The sequence below is a fragment of the Mesoplodon densirostris genome, chromosome 8 (assembly GCF_025265405.1).
Source record: "Mesoplodon densirostris isolate mMesDen1 chromosome 8, mMesDen1 primary haplotype, whole genome shotgun sequence".
NCBI lineage: Eukaryota > Metazoa > Chordata > Mammalia > Artiodactyla > Ziphiidae > Mesoplodon > Mesoplodon densirostris.
Window position 1 is genome coordinate 64,011,135 of NC_082668.1, and position 17,272 is coordinate 64,028,406.

Here is a 17,272-nt window from a genome sequence, read left to right on the forward strand (position 1 = left end):
GTCCTATAAACAGCGTTGTTAGGTATAACTGAAGTACAATAAAGTGCAAGTGTTTAAAGTGTACAATTTGATCATTTTTAATATATGTATACTGCTGTTAAACTATCACCACAATCAAGATAAAAAAGACATCCATCACCCCCAAAAGGTTCCTTGTATCCAGAATCCACCCTGTCCCTAGGCAATCACTAATCTGTTTTCTCTCATTTTATGTTAGTTTACATTTTCAAAAATATTATGTAAGTGAAATCGTAAGTACTCAATGAGTACTTTTTTGGTGGGGGGCTTGATTTCTTTTACTCTGCACAATGAATTTACAATTCATCCATGTGGTTGCAAGCGTTAGTAATCCAGTCATTTTTATTGTTGAGCAATATTTCATTGTGTAGATAAACTAGAATTTGTCTATCTATTCATCTGTTGATGGACATCTGGGTCTTTTCTTGTCAGGGGAGTGGATAAAATAAATACTCTTTCACTTCTTTCTGCCCAGTGTCCTTAAGAAGGTTGTTAGTCACTCTGATCCTCATTTTTCTCCACTATAAAAATATGAGTTCAATTTCAATATCATAGGAACTTTGTAAGGATTAAACCAGCTCATTGCCTGGCACATAGTAAATACTTAATAAATATTAACTTCTTCTCTCACTAAGTATCACTCAATTGCCTAACTGGTTTCAATTATGAGGAAACACTTTTCCTCCCATTAAAATGCTTTTATTCTTTTTTGATCCTTTTAGTGTCCGCTCAACTTGAACATTACCATGATTCTAGCCCCGTTGTCTGTCCAGTCAGGTAGAGGTACCAAAACAGTTGGCTCCTTAAAATATAATCCTTCTTTTGGATTATATTGGCTTCTATAACTGACTGGTGACAGTTTTTCTAATGTTGTACCCACGTGCCTAGGCTAGCTATGAAATGTCTATATAGGTGAGACATAGAGAGGACATTCAGGCCAGAAGAGGGTCTGTTTCTAGAAGCTTTGAAGCTATATTTGCATTGCAAATATCCTATTTAAAAAGAGTAGATGTATTCATTTGAGGAACTTGTGGGGAGGAGCAGCTGAAAAGGATTATGGATTTGGGGAGCAACTAAAAGCCCTCCTGGTTCACCCACCCAATTTATTTCCCTTGTTTTCTTTTTCTGAATTATTGTTTTCTCACAGCCACTCCTTTAAAATTTGCCCACACTGGATTTTCCTACCTGAATCAGACTCCTTCCATTAAAATAAATGTAAATTAATAAATAGTGTCAATGTGCTGATTTTCTCTTTCTTCATAGTCTTCATAAATATTATATCCAACTAAGCTACTAAATCTATTTCAGTTGGCAGATGGCAGTGGACAAAGGAATTTTAATTTTTCCCTGTGGATATTGCAAGTGGGGGTGGGGACTGGGACTCTGCACCATGCTAATGAGGCCAAGCCGACATATTTGATAGTCAATGGGACCAGCTTGCTTTCCTCCAATTTTACACACTTAAATTTGACCTTATTCACAGAGGTTTTTGTTCACCAAAAAAGGCTGCTGGTGGTAGTGTCTGGAGGTGGGTTGGGATGGGGTGGGTGATAGATCAAAGACATTGTGAATGAAAAGAGCATATACCCAGAAGATGCTTAGTTGGCAATATCATTTCTATATAAGGGAGACCATATCATATTGCCATTAGGAGTTCCTTAATCGAATTAAGAAACTACACAGAATTTGAGTGTGCTATCTATGAATTGAAATCCTCTGGCACGTATACAGTACCATCGGAATACAGAGGTCCAATTGATAAAAGCACTACAAAGTAACTACCTTCTTCTTCACCACTCAAAGAGGCGGAGACTTTATTTCATTTTTGTACTTTAATGATGTATAGGGATATGCAATCCACCAGGAGTTTTTCATGGAAAAGCATATACTTAGAATAATATAATGCTTTTATATTTCATCAGGATAGCATTGTAATATGCAGAAGTCTACAAATTCTGATACCTCTGTGGAAACACTGAATCCCACCCGCCAAGGCACTGGAGCTGTGCAAATGAGAATCAAAAATGCCAACAGCCACCACAGCAGGCTGAGCCAAAGTAAATCCATGATCCTCACTGATGCTGGGAAGGCCACTGAACCTGTAAGTCAAATACCCCAAGTTCCCTGATATATAGAATTTTGTAAAAGAAGAGAAAAAAAACCCCCAGCTAATTAGCCTTGTTTTATTTGTTTTCCTAATGTGCATGAGAAAACTGTTTTTGTAATGCATTTTATCTTGCCTACTTATAGTCATAATTATATCCCCAGTTGCAAGAGAAGAGCTGGGCTTAATCCAGAGTGATAAAGTGGATTTGGAGCTAGACTGAAGAGCACCTTTGACTCATTTTAAGGGCCTCCACTATCATGCTTCAGTGTCATAAAAATAATGAGGTTATGGTAGCATGTGGTGTTTGTACTTCCAATACAGTACATCACTTTGAAAAGCCAGAGGCTAAAATTAGCTAAGAATAAACTGAGAAAAAAATCTTTTAAAAAACATGAAAATCTCTTCCTTAAAATCTCCCAACAATATATGATATTGGAAATTACAATCTGATTTGGAATGAGCTTGAACAGTTGAGATGGTGTGGAGATTTAAGGTTTGGAGAGGAAGCCATTTTGTCTCCATAATGTGTCATTAGGAAGATTTGAAATAAAATAGAGATGAACTCTACTGCCAATTGTGTCCCTGCCCCTGCACGCATCCTGAGCCACTAAACACACTGATTGCAATGAGTCTCCTCTGGTTAATTTTCTTCCATAATGGTGGTAACTTGCAGCTGAGGCCATAGAATGTTACAAAATTATTTATGCAATGTTAGCCACTCTTTTGGACCCCGGATCTATTTTGTTTCTCACAGTGAGAGCAAGAGCAAGAAATAGGTTAGCTGGGGACAGGCTGTGAGTCCCAGTCACCCTGCAGTAACATGTGAGCTATTAATTGAGTGTTCTGTTAATATCATAGGGGCCTATGAAATAGTCAGCTCCCTAACTGAGTTATTAAATGAGATCAACTTGCTGAGTAGCATGTTACCGATTATATTTATTCACTGTTTTTCACTCGAATTTCAAGTGCAAAATTAACCCGCAACGATCTCAGGAGCCTGAGAAATGTATGGTTTTAATCATCCTTTCTTCAGGTATTATAGACAAATTTAGCATGAGGAAGCCAGTGATTATATTTTGAAATTGAGAAACATATCCCCAGTTAAGGTACTGAGAGATGCGTTTTTCTTTCTTTATTTTCTCATTTAAAAGTATTATCTGCTGGGAGGCACAACACAGCCAGCCTGACTTGGCGTTGAAACCTGCTAAAACGTTCCTCAACCATGAACTTGAGAAAATGGTTAGAGTAAATTATTGGAATCTCTATAATGTATTATCAGTAAGAACTGTACCTTTGGAAAAGTTTAAAAGTTAAGTATATTTAATGATGCCTAACATATTTTATTGGCTGTGTTTAACAAAAGGCACTATGCCGCAGTTGTTTTTGACAAGCATGAAAACATCACAGCATGAGACTGCAAAAGGAATTATGGAGAGAAATTACAAGTGATCCATCTCTCAATGAATTATCCACCTCAATAGCCCGCAGAACTCAGCTACCAATTAACACCTACTTTATTACATGTTGGGATGTACTTAATAACTTTCATGTGTTTATGCACTATTACCTTGACTGATGCCTCTTGTACAATTAGGCATAATTGGCATATCAATATGCAAAAGTTAAAAGGATTAACCCTCTTAAAACTAATGAGCATTTCTGTATCCAGCTGCTAAATGAGACAAAATTAGCATTTTTCACTTTTGGGCAGGATTTTATCATGCAGTTTCTCATTGTTGATATTACCTTGTTACATAACTTTAGTTTGGGCGGTTATATGCTGGACTGCTGGAGAATCAGAGTTTTCCAAAGTTAAATTAGCTATAATTATCCCAGCTTTTGTTTCCGCATTCTTAGCCTCGGCAATATGTATTCCTCGATAAGGAACAAAAATAAAAGTTACTTTTGGTTATGTGTGCTCGGTGCATAATTATATAAAAGGGGTATTTTAGTGAGGATATGTCATTTCACCGAGAAAACTTGGCTCAGAGATACTGTATTGAAAGCTTGCCATGGCACTAATTTTCTTTCTGTCTCAGTTCTTTTCATCTCTTTTTTTCCATGCACAATTTTCTGACTAGATACTGACAGAATGTAAAGTATTTTGGCATATTTATTCAAACAAGCCTGTTAAAGATATCTGCTCAAGCTAAACTAAGAACTTGATTTTTCAGAAGTTGGAGGTTGGGGTAAGGTCAAAGGGGGAGATTTTGAACTTAGGAGAAGTGGGAGGAAATGCACACTAAAAATGTGTTCACAGGTTCACATGTGGCATGGCTTGCTGTAACAGAGATACATTTAATCTGTACAGAAAAAAATTGAGTACTTAGAGACTATATATGTATTATGCATCCTATTTAATATATATGGCGTATATATACTACTTGTCACTTGCATATCAATTCTGCAAATCTAATATGGACTTATCAGAGTATATAATAACACAAATATCTGGTATTACACATTTCTATGATTTCACTTATTACAAAAACAATATACAAACATTCTAGGGTCAAATCAATTGTATAATTTTGTCATTAATTCATAAAGTCCTCTTAAAATTTTGCTTAATTAAAAACATGTTAATATGACTGTGAACTCAGAACACAATAAAAAATTCTCCTATACATGTCATAAGAGCCTGTATTCTTCATATCTTAAGTCGAGGAGTATTTTGAAATGCCAATATAAACATTTATTCGACCCGAAGCTGTGCAAACACAGGTGAATTTACTTGTTGAATTAAAAGTTTTGATTGCCTAAGTGCTGCAGGGAAGCATTCCAGTAAAACAGGTATCAATACTCCATTAGTATTTTATTGGTGGCATGCATCATTTTCTTTAAACACCAAACAGTCATTTTTATGTGGTTCATAAGATCAATGCCTTTCAAAATTCAGAGGCCACTTTGCTTTCTAAGAAATGTTGGAGAGGTGGGAAGTTTGGACATCTAATGACATGGTTAGTAAGAAAACTGCGTATCTGTGAGAGCCATCTGGAGACCTTCATTTGGTGGGGAGGGAATGCTCTTTGGTCTCAGTGATTTGTTCTCTCACCCTGAGCATTGGAGTGAGACCTCTTAAAGGTGGACTGCTGATTTACCTGAATGTGCTAAACACAGAAGCAGAAGGCTTAGTGAACGTAAATGGGGGCAAGTAAAGTGTGCCTCCTTAAGGGCTAAAAAGGCTAATGTGCAATCCAGCAAATAGCTAATGCAAAAGGTTTAATGTGGCTTTGATGTTATTTATAAGAGGTATGCCCAGCCTACTAGACAGTTTGAAAATAGATATTAATGAAGAGTTTAAATAGCCCAAGTCAGGAAACTGCAGACATAGGATTTGCAGGCAGGAGCAGTTCCGGCATCTAATACTGGTGTCTTAAGCAGCAACATGTATGAATATTCACCATTTCTATCTTGTAAACCCTGCAGAAGTGCATCACTCCATTCATAGCTATCATGGACAGGGAAATATTTTTTTAATTAGTGTTCAGATAAAGACTTAGGTCAAGCCATTCCTAAACATTAACATACAAGACTCCTTGTGCTTCTCTTAACATACAGTGTTCCTTCATTTTTCTTTTTAATATATTATAAGGAAAAAGAGGAAACAATTTTCCTTTGTTTCTTACTTCTGTGATTTTAGGATACTTGCCAAAGTTGTGGCTAGCTAAAAAGGCAGACATAAAAATTGCTACTAAAAATATAAGCCTTCTGTTTAGCAGAGATTTTGAGAAATATTATGAGGCTGTAGGACTTGTCCATGTTTACTTCAAATCAAGCTTATAGATAGGTTTGAGGCTTTGTTTGTATAAATTGTCCTGAAGTGGATCCTGATATTTAATTAAAATGACACTAAATCACATTGAATTGATAAGACTTGGCATCTCAAACAAAGGTAATTGCCCGTATTGGTTTTATACAAAAATAGCGCTGCTTGGAAAATGTGCAGCCAACACAGACTGTCAACTCCATTTATAGATCAATATGTGAAAACCATTGATCAGGCAGGCATGTATAACAGTAACACTTTGCATTTATTTGTTGTTTTTATACCACATTAAGGCTTACAGGATTATAGGCTTCCTAAATATTTTGACTTCCTCATAAATATATGATCTGTTGAATGTTAATTAAATGAGAGTCTGCAGCCATCTCTAAAATTGTTTTTAGTTTGATGATTTCCTTTTATTGCTGTGGATCGTATGATCTGAAAATGGATTAGTTTCCTTCTGCATAAAGATTATTAAAGCCTTAATGTGTCCTATTTAGTGTAAGATGTGGCTGCCTTTTTGCTTTGAAAAATATAGATACAGACAATTATTTTCTCTTAGCGAGTGGCTGATCTCTTTTTATTAACTGGGCATTCTCAGAGCTCAGGGTGGAATTATTTCCTGACATAGTTTGCACACTCTGTAGATAACGGGTCTTCTTGATTTTTCCTGATAGAATTTGTTTTCTTTCTTTTCTTTTTATCTAGCTCTGTAGTACAGGCATCTGATCAAACATTATGTAGAAAATAAACTCATCACCTCGATTAAATTCTAGACACACACATATAATTTGAATTCTATTTTTCTGATTCAAGAACAAGCCTTATGAACTGTTCTTATACACTGCATTCTACAGTTAAATCTTTCTTATCTCATCAGTGTAAGGACAGTGTTTTGTTCCTAATCTTTATTGGACTATTGTGTATGACATTTGTAAGCCATTTTGGTTTATAAGGAAAAGCTGGAGGACAGTGGAGTCAGACTCTCCATAGATCCAAACCTCAGATATGACTATGAAATAATGTGTCTTCCACTGCAATTTTCTCTGCCACTGAGAGGTCAATTTTGTTGAGAAATCTTTTTATATCCTCTATATACATTAGGAGTACTGCTTTCAAGACAATACTTGGTTTTATATATGATATTAAAACAATAATAAAAGAAACAAGATTTCAGAAATAGCAAAAAAAAGAAATCATGAAATTCAAGGGTTAGCTAAGGTAACCAGTCTGCTGTAAAGCAGAAGAAAATGTTTATTTAGCTAGATTTTTGACTTTTAAATAAAATGCCCTGAGGTGGGAGGAAGGAAAGAAGAATAAAAGAACACTAGAGATTTCTTTCCTTGTCCTTGCCGTCCCATGTCATCTCATGCTGTGAAAATCTTTAACTCTGTTTACCAAGCACAAATTGGACTTGCCAAATGTTCAGGAAGTTTTCATTGACAGTGTAGAGTCTGTACTTCAAAGAATGAGCTGGGGCTCTTGAGTTCACGTTCGTGGTTGCATCGTTTCCATTTTAACTTGAGCATAGCTAAATTTGTTTATAATCTCCTACTGATTGAACATGGCGCTGAATGTACATGAGATACATTTTTTTTTTACTTTAGTCCTCTGATTACTAATTTGAATCCAAAACTCTAACCTTGTTAGCATCTGGACTTATTTCCATAATAACAACCCCTTCAGAACCTACAAAGTAATGAATAATTGACAACAAATGAAATGTTTTGATAGTTGTCGGCACAAAGCATGTTTAATGTTTTGTGTTGCTTCCTAGCTAATTATGTAGATGACACATTTGTCAGACCTTGACTGCCATTAGAAACGTGTTTCCAGAGGGGAGAAAAACAGGCTATTCATAGAGTAATTAACTAGAATGCTCAATGACCTGTGAGAGATTCAAATCGCTGCCAGTTCAGACATTGTTTTGTTACAGAAGCAGAGGGGTAATTAAAATTCCAAATTACAGTCCTATGATGGAGCATTTGTTTGTTGACAGTATACTCTTACTCTAGTTTGTTAATTCTTTTTAAAATTGCTTCTAATCCATTTTATAGCTTTAGGAGTTCCGTCTTTGAATTTACTGACAACTAATATTATGGTAAATTGTACTTCAATGGAGTACTGCCTTCCTCACAGTTTCAAGGGAGCACAAGGTGGGTGGGATAAAATAGCTCCTTCCCTAAACTGACATATCAGGTGCTGTCAGTGGGAATGCCACTAAAGTGTAACATCTTGTTAAATACTGTGCTTCCAGTTCTATATTAGGGGAAAATGTCCTGGCAGAAAATACAGAGATTAAAAAGGAGAGCAACAATGAACATCTAAAAAGGAGGAAAAAATACTCATCTCCCAACAAGAAATGATTGATTAAGGTGTTCTATTAAACAAGGAGGAAGAGAGAGGAATTAGGGCTGAGGATGATTTGGGGAATGCGTTGAGTTCAATGCAGAAGGTGCAGCAGTCTGTAGGAAAGTTCTCATGGATCAGTCAAAAAAGGGCGTTTTTACAGCAGTACCTTCCATATCAGGTCAATAACAAACTGTAGGATAACGGGTATCATGCATGAATTTTTTCAAGGCATTATTGGCATAGTTTACAAATCTGGAAGGCCAACGTAGTCTAAAAAATTCAGCTCAAGAGAAATATTTATTCAGGTTGCTGAAAGTGAGAACATAGTTTTATTAAAAAGATCTGACAGAAGTCACACGGTATTTGATGCAGGCGAGCTGACAGAGGCATCCAGTGAGCGTTGATTATCCTGAAGTCACTGTCTGCTTGGATTGATTTTCACTTTCTCCGTTTATGTAACAGTTCCTGTAATACAGCTGACCCCGAATCATGTTACCTTGTCATTTCTCTGCATGGATCAAGAAGAGATGAGCTGAAAATAGCTAGACACTGACCTTGAACTTGCCAGAAAAGTGAGAAGTGACAGTGGGGTTTTTCTGTAGTATGTGTACAAAGATTAAGGCGAACTGCTCCTCTGTTGAGTTCACTGCAGCAGCACAAGGGGGCAGAGCAGTACTAGAGATTACAGGTAAAATAGGTTCTGCACCAGCATGTAAAGGCTCTGAAATACCGAGTTGAGCCAGAGGTCTCATTTTTACGTCTTAGTGTAGACATGAAGGAGAATTACTGATGAATCAAAATCTTGGGTCCCCTGATATTCATAATCAGTAATCTAAAAGTGTACATTCTAATTAAAAAAAAGGTTACCTAATACTCTGTGTGGCAGCAGCTATGCTTTTCCACTAAGTTATTTGCAGCATCTCTTATTTAATTCATATAATACTCTTCACCCTTAAAATAAGTTAGTCACTTAGAACCTTAGTCACTATTATTATGAGGGTTTTATGGCAAATTCCTAAGGTAATATGTGTCATTTAAGGTACAATTGTATCAGAAGCTGGGAACAGTCTTTTTATACTATTAAGTATCAAAACCCCCAAATTAAAATTGGGCAGTGTTATATGTTGATGTACATGCACAGAAAGGTAAAATGCAAGCTGGTAAATAATATTTGCCATTGGATTTACGTTTTTCTATACCTTGTGCATTTTCCCACCTTAATACTTGCCTCAGTTTTCAAACATTTCCTTTAATAGATCATCACTATAACATTGATTAATCTAAAACACAGTATGTTGAACATTGTCCTTTGATTGCTAGCACTTAGCTAAGCTAAGTCATTGTTTTACTGATGCAGAATGTTTCTTATAAATGACACTCAAAGAACTTGCCAAGTGAAGCAGAGAACTGAAGCAGGTTGAGAAACAAGAAGAAACACTGACTTGATTATCCCCTAGGCTGTAAGTGCCTTATGCAATGGCAAAATAGCATCTTTGCATGCGTGATGGCACAATAACATTGCAAACCTCTACAGTAACAAGATCCTTTCTTGCATATAGTGGATTCTTTCTGTGTGTGTGTGTGTGTGTGTGTGTAAATAAACACACGTATCTATTATGCATATATAAAAATACAGTAAACATATATATACACACAAATGCATATATACGTCTCTCACTTCAGAGTGAGAGAGATATGTATATAATATTTATATATTTGAGATTATATTCTATAAAAAATAGCCACCTACATATAGTTATAAGCTGAAATATCAAGATTGCTTCAATACTCTTCTTCCCATAGATTTAATTCAGGACAGACAATGTTAAGATCTGAGAAATAAGTCAAATTCCAGTATGTTTCAAGGATGGAATAAGTAGGAGATCATTTGGTTCCCAGAAATGAGGTTGGAAATATTCAGAATAACTATGTCATCACAGAAATCTACAGTACCTAGTTTTTGGCCTCACATGGAAGAAGATAGCTTGTGCTGTCGGAGCATAAGTCCACCAGTGTAGGTTTTGATGTGTGTGTATGTGTGTGGGGTGGGGGAGGGATGGGAATAGGGTAGATTTATAGTTACAAAATTGGTGTGTCTAAAGCTGGTGTCTTTGAAGGCAATCCTGAGGAACAGTTGCTTTCCTTTAGAGTCACACATCTATTTTGCATTCCTGCTCCTCAGACTGTGCAGAAGACCTCTTGTGTGCCCTCTCCCAGGTGGTAGGAAACCCATCCCTAAATGGTTGATTAGCTTCTGCTTCTGAGGTCAAGGCAGACATAAAGGTGTTGGCTGCTAAAACACATCCCCAGAGTTGTCATTCCCCCTCCCTTCCGTGTGTAAGGCTTTTAATAAGGGACTTTAGTCCCTCATATGTTCAGATTCAGTTTATTGTTACCATCTGTTTAATTACCCTCTCAGGTTTATGTTGGGAAGCATGAAACTATTTTATCCAGCCTTTGAATCTCTGTGTTCCTAAAGAGATGTGGGTAAAGTACATGTCAGTTTTCAAAGACCATATTAAAAACTGATAAGCAGAACCATTTCCAAACAATACCATGTAACAAAAAGGCATTTTTGTATACATTAATGCATGTTGCAAGTAATTAGCAAATGCACAGCGATGTGGCACTTTCTCCCAGAAGTGATGCCATCTTCTTTATGCGCAATCTCACATGCTTCTCCTTTTAGGTGACGGATTTTTATGATTCCCATTCACTTCCAATGCACTGGCAGTACATTTATTGAGGAAGAGATATGGGATTTGAGTTGTAACAGGATGTATGGTTGTCATATGTCAAGCAAGTTTAAGGATATGCTAAAATGAGAGATAAATCATATGCTCCAAAAATGAGGATAGACTCTTTGGGGAAGGTGAGAAACCCATAGGAAGTTCAGTTACTTTATTCTTTCTCCGCTTCCTCCTCTACCTCATTTTTATTATTGCATTCCATTCTTTTTTTTTTTTTTTTTTTCTGGAGAGGCACCAGCATGTTTTTTCTGGTGGCCACTGTAGTCACCGTGATATGATGCGTTTTTCCACATGTAAATTCCTTTGATAAAATTACACTGGCTGACACAGACCTCTCACTCATTTATATCCAAATTATTTCATATACCAGCATTTGGGTGACATAAAACATAACATAAAATGAAACAAAGCCAAATTCTGGTGTTTAAGTATCAACATGTTGTAGAGATCTGGCCTTGAAAACCAAAAGGAAATAAATCAGGTGATTACACTTACTAAATAAAAAAGAAAATGTCAAATGTTTACTAATGTTTCATATTTACTTATCCCTGAGGAGGTGATTTCAATAAGTGATTTTTTTCCCTGAGATTCCAAGATATCCAATTAATAATGTGTTTGAAAATGTTCAGAAGTGGTAGTCTTGTTTTTATGTGAGTGCCTTTCCACAATACCATAAACACAAACGACCATGGTACTGTTTTTTTTTTTTTTTAATCCCTTCATGAAGAAACCAGCACTGTTCTTGCCTCATAATCTTATATTATTTCTATGGAGGAGGAGGAATAGTGATGACACTAACTTTCCTCCACTACTTTTGGACACCTGACCTGCTTTCTTTCCCACAGGGTAAAAGGAAGCTGCAGTCTTCGTATTCCCAATGAGAAGGGACATGTGTCTCCTTGCATTGAATTGTCTTAGATCATATCATGTAGCACAAAGTGACCCAATATAGGAAGACAGGAAAACAAAGTGACAGTTTTGTTTGCTCAAATATAAACACCAACATCAAAACATGGGGGCAAATCCTAGAGTCCCACTGCCAGATCACAGGAATTAAATAGCAAGAGCTGATATTCTGTACTTAGATAAAATGTTTTCAAGGAGTAGTCTAAATCAGCAGGGAAAGGATAATGAATAAGCTTAGCTCAGGTTAGACAAAGTGAGTGTAACTACTACTCTTAAAATCCATGGGAAAGTTAATCTGGCTTATACTTGATAATATATCACCCACTGTGGTCTTACCTATTGATCATAGCCTGACAGTGGGTAACATTTCATGGCAACTTCCTCTTTTACCATGAATTATTGACAGTATTAATGCCAATAACACATGATCAAATAGACAGGAAAGAAGTTTACATTCCTGGATGTGCTATCTTTAACCTCCATGCTTTTAATATCATCGTTTAAAAAAAAGGAAAAAGAAAAGAAAAGAAAGAAAGAGAGAAAGAAAGACATTTTCTTTCTTGTCTTGAAATTACCAATGAATAAGATTTTACTATCACACAGATTATTAATTTGGTAGCTTTATAATTCTCATCTACAACACATTTTGGGTAATAAAGCCCTAAATATAAGGGAATATTATAATTGTTATTTTTATCCTGGCATCCTCAGTCTTATGTAACAAAAACCCTAGAGAATGTTACTCTAACAGTGTGTCCTGAGGTCCCTGCATTAATAATTTCCAGCTCATGGAGTTGTCATCATCCCAACCCATTAAGAGTCCCCAGACTGAAAAGTGGGTGAGCAGGTCAACTACTTTCATCCGTTCATTCATCAGTCCATTCTTTTATTCATTTGGAAGACATTTACTGGCACCTACTCTATGTCAGAGACTGTGTTGAAACCTGGGGATACAAAACAGAAAGGTTCTCTGTCCTCTTGGAGTTTACATTCAGGTGAGGTAGAATCATTATATCTATATAGCTATATATATAGCTATCACAGGATAGCTCAGGCTCAGCCTGTTTGCTTTCTAGATGTCATCATGGTCACCACCAGCTCCTCCTCATTCTCAGTACTGGTACTAGCATCATGTACCTTACATTTTGTCAGAAATATTATACACAGTGTTTAAAATTGACCTGTGAAATAAGAGACCTTCACTGTCTCTTCCTGTAGACGCATTTCTGTGGGTTGTAAATCTCAAACAAGACTTTTTTTAAAATTTGAAATTGTGGAACTCCCACCTGATTTTAGCCTACTTTAAACTCTCTGTAGCACACTTTAGCAGACCTATTTCCTATGTCTTTTTTCCTTTGGCAAACACAAGTTATTAGAGTACTTTTTTTTTTTTTTTGGTAATAAATCAAGGTGCAAGTATTCTCAACTGGTTAAATTTATAATGCCATTTTTATTCATTACCCATTCTTATTCCCTCTTCCTTAGTCTTCAAAAACTTATCATAAATGTTTAACTGGAGTAGTTGAAATAATAATTTTTATGAATACAAGTTAATATGTTAGTATGTATACTTGACATCTAGGGCTGTTTATGCTTTCAACAGGAAAATTGAATACAGACCCAACTTAGCCTTTTACAGAGCATTCAAAATTTTCACCAAGTTCTTGACTTTTAAACATTTTTTATTATGATCTTTGCCGATTATCTGGCTGAACGTTGTCCTCCAAGTACCCATGATTTGTGAAATTTTGGGGGTTGATCATGGAAGAAATGACTTAATTTGCACACCCACCTAAGTAGCCCCTATCATTAGTGTTATCCTCATCTATTTAAGACTAGCATGCTATCAGAGTCCTTAAGACACATTGCCGGCTATGACGCTAATACGCTCCTACACCAAAGCAAAGATCAGAGAGCAGAGGCTCAGTTGGCAGTATGAGCTATTTTGAGGTTTATTCTATTCAGGAAAAAAAAGAAAGGAAAAAAATGTTTTGAAGAATAATTTCTTCAAATTGCATAGACAAACTAGGGTCAAAATACAGTAATATCCAGGTTTTGAAATAAGCCAATCAGTTGACCAGTTTAAAGACTTAGCTCCACCTAAAGCAAGGCAATTCTTAGGTATTTCCGAATAAAGGCATATCTCCCTTTATTGCGCTTCATTTTATTTCACTTCACAGATATTGCGCTTTTTTTTTTTTACAAATTGAAAGTTTGTGGCAACATTGAGTTCAGCAAATTGGTGCAATTTTACCAAGAGCATTCGCTCATTTCGTGTCTCTGTGTCACCTTTTGGTAATTCTCATTATATTTCAGAATTTTTCATTATAATTATATTTGTTATGGTGATCTGTGATCAGTGATCTTTGATGTTACTATTGTAATTATTTTGGCATTTTTTAGAAATAAAGTATTTTTTAATTAAGGTATGTACTTCTTTAGACATAATGCTATTGAGCACATAAAAGACTACAGTATAGTGTAAACATAACTTGATATGCCCTGGAAACCAAAACATTTGTGTGACTAGCTTTATTGTGATATGAGCTTTTTTGCAGTGGTCTGGAACCGTACCTGCAATGTCTCCAAAGTATGCCTGCACTTGATCATGCACAAAATAGTTTCTATCGAGACTTCATAGTTTCTTATTTCTCTAATGTGTGCATAATTGGACAGCAGTCTTGCTATAAGAATGGACAAGGAAACCCAGACTAGATCCTGGATGCGTTAAAGAGAACTGTTTTACACCTTTTGACTTTCAATCTGAGCTTCTCTCCACTCATGTTGACCTTTACAATTCTGAGATCCCCACCTGCTGCCTGACAGCTTAGCTGAAACCAATCTTGAAAGATCTATGCTTTCCAAGATCACAAACATGTACCTAGAACTCTGATAGCTTCCTTTTACCTATGCTTCAAGGATTTGTTTAAGGACAATATTGATTTCATATATACTAGTGACAAGAGGCTAATAGTCTAAAGCAGAGGTCACAAACAAGTGGATGACCCAATTTTGCCCATAGGTATTTTTTGTTTGGGATGGTGTTTTTAAAATTTTGACTTTGAAAGGCTTTAGTTGGAGTAGCGGTGTCTTCATCAACTTATGCTACCTGCTTGGCCCTGAAGATATTTCAGCTTGTAATCTTAGAGTTATTTCAGTGACTGACTATTTAGAATTGAGAACATAATGTGGCAAGTCAGAAGATGACAACTGTTAGTTATCAATTTGAGAATTTAGAAGATGACAATTGTTAGTCATACATTTGGAAATGTAGTCTCTACCACATTTCACTGAGAGTGTGAAAACATTCTGTTATATAGCTAAATATGAATTTTCTTATTCAGATTTTTTCACTTGGGATTAATTTCAATTTTAGACTCTTATATTATTATAAATTAACAAACAACTTGCTACCTTTTAGACAACACTAAAAGATAACTGTGATTATCTATGCAGATAGTGTTTTCTTCTCACTATGTTATAAATATTCTGTTTATTCTGATTTATCTATGATTTAACTTTTGTGGGTTTTGTTAAATATTTCTGAAAGCTTGATGTTAAGCTGCCTTGTATTTAAGTGAAGCAGTGCACTTCTAAATATTACAAAAAAGAATCACACCAGGCCCTTAGAAATGAGAAATGATGCTATCTGACAGTTCACAATATTATACAAATTTTAAATCAATTTAGATTTGACTAGTCATCTTATCTTTTACTTTATCTTATCTTTTATATCTTATCATTTACTTTACATTTTTAGTAATTAAAGTTAATTTGAAGACTATTAAACTTCGTTAGAATTTTTATATCTTTTTCAATTGACATGTAACATCCCATAAAAAATGAAACACACAAAAAAAGGAACTCCACAAACAGTCTCAACACAGCTGCTTATAGCCAAAATTTCTTTTTCTGGAGCGTCGGCTTTACCAAGTCAGAAGCTGTGTGCCTTTGTGGAGAGAAGATAGGTTCATATAAGGAAGAGAAAAGCTCCTTTGAAACAAAGATCAAAGGGCTCTTAGAGATCTCTAGACTTGCATCTTGCATGCTGAATCCAACCTAAAGATGTGTTTTGTCTGGTCCAGTTTCCTTCTTGTTTTTTAACTGGGCTGACATTTTAACATTGTGACCTTTCACAAGAATTTGTATATGTGACACATCTCAAAATATCAGAAATTCTGGCATCAAAGGGCTGGCTCCCCAAAGAGCAGGCAATAACCATCTAAAGGTAAATAGATGCTGCCCTGTCTAGATGGGGCAAGTGGCCTCTAGTTCACAGCATTCAAACGAGGTCCCCTTCACTGGATCCTGTTACTTACCTGACATTTGAGTTGGCAATGTCAGCTTTAGCATATCTATTCCAACCTTCTTTAAATGCCCACTAACGTTCAAAAAGAAGCTGTGTTATCATTCAAGTAACTGCAAAATTCATGTTTCCATTGAATGTAACTTTTCTAAGTTGCCTCTTCTAGGTGGGCATAAGGTTTGGAAATAGGAAGAAAGAGTTCATTTATGTAGTGAGGTGGTTACTTACATAAATGAAACCTTGGAAAACTTGATCCTCTGCTGATTCCCAGAGACACTAATTAGTGCCCCTGTGGCACACAAATCTCCAATGACAAATCAAAGATTCAATCATGGGGAGATGTGGCAAGTCTCTGTCCCTGAAGTGGTCCCTCCAGGTTCAGTCAGAACTGTCAGGGCAAGTGTCATACAGAGGTTGTAATGTTCTCGTTTGTTAGTTATGAGTTTGGTACACGTTCAGTATTTTGACCAGTAACATTTGACTCTAGCCAGGATTAGAATTATTTTAGGCAATGTAAATCAGGCGTAAATCATCCCCTCAAGCACATCTACATGATGGTTACCTTCAAAGTGCTTTGCCACTTCATGGAAGCAAATAGAGGAGTCTGGTGATTATAAACATGAGCTAGTGCTGAGCAGACCTGGGAGAAAACCCTGGCTCTGTTCACTTACTTACTATGTTACTTTGGGCAAATTTCTTATATATATATATATATATATATATATATAATTTATTTATTTTATTTATCTTCTCTTCATTTTTTTGGCTGCGTCGGGTCTAAGTTGAGGCACACGGGATCTTCATTGAGGCATGTGGGATCTTTCATTGTGGCACCGGCTTCTCTCTAATTGTGGCGTGCAGGTTTTCTCTCTCTAGTTGTGGCACATGAGATACAGGGTGCATGGGCTCAGCAGTTGTAGCATGCAGGCTTAGTTGCCCTGCGGCATGTGGGATTTTAGTTCCCCGATCAGGGATCAAACCTGTGTCCCCTGCATTGGAAGGCGGATTCTTTACCACTGGACCACCAAGGAAGTCCCCTGGACAGATTTCTTGATAGTTTGGGG

At 36.2% G+C, this 17,272-nt stretch overlaps 1 protein-coding gene across 1 annotated transcript in view; it reads left to right on the plus strand.

The window, feature by feature from the left end:
* Positions 1-1,954: 1,954 nt before the first annotated feature.
* ARHGAP15 (Rho GTPase activating protein 15) overlaps positions 1,955-17,272 on the plus strand; it is a 591,169-nt gene continuing 575,851 nt past the window's right edge. The window contains exon 1 of the mRNA XM_060106959.1: positions 1,955-2,119. Within this exon, the coding sequence (XP_059962942.1) occupies positions 1,955-2,119 (165 nt within the window). The remainder of the gene's footprint in view (positions 2,120-17,272) is intronic.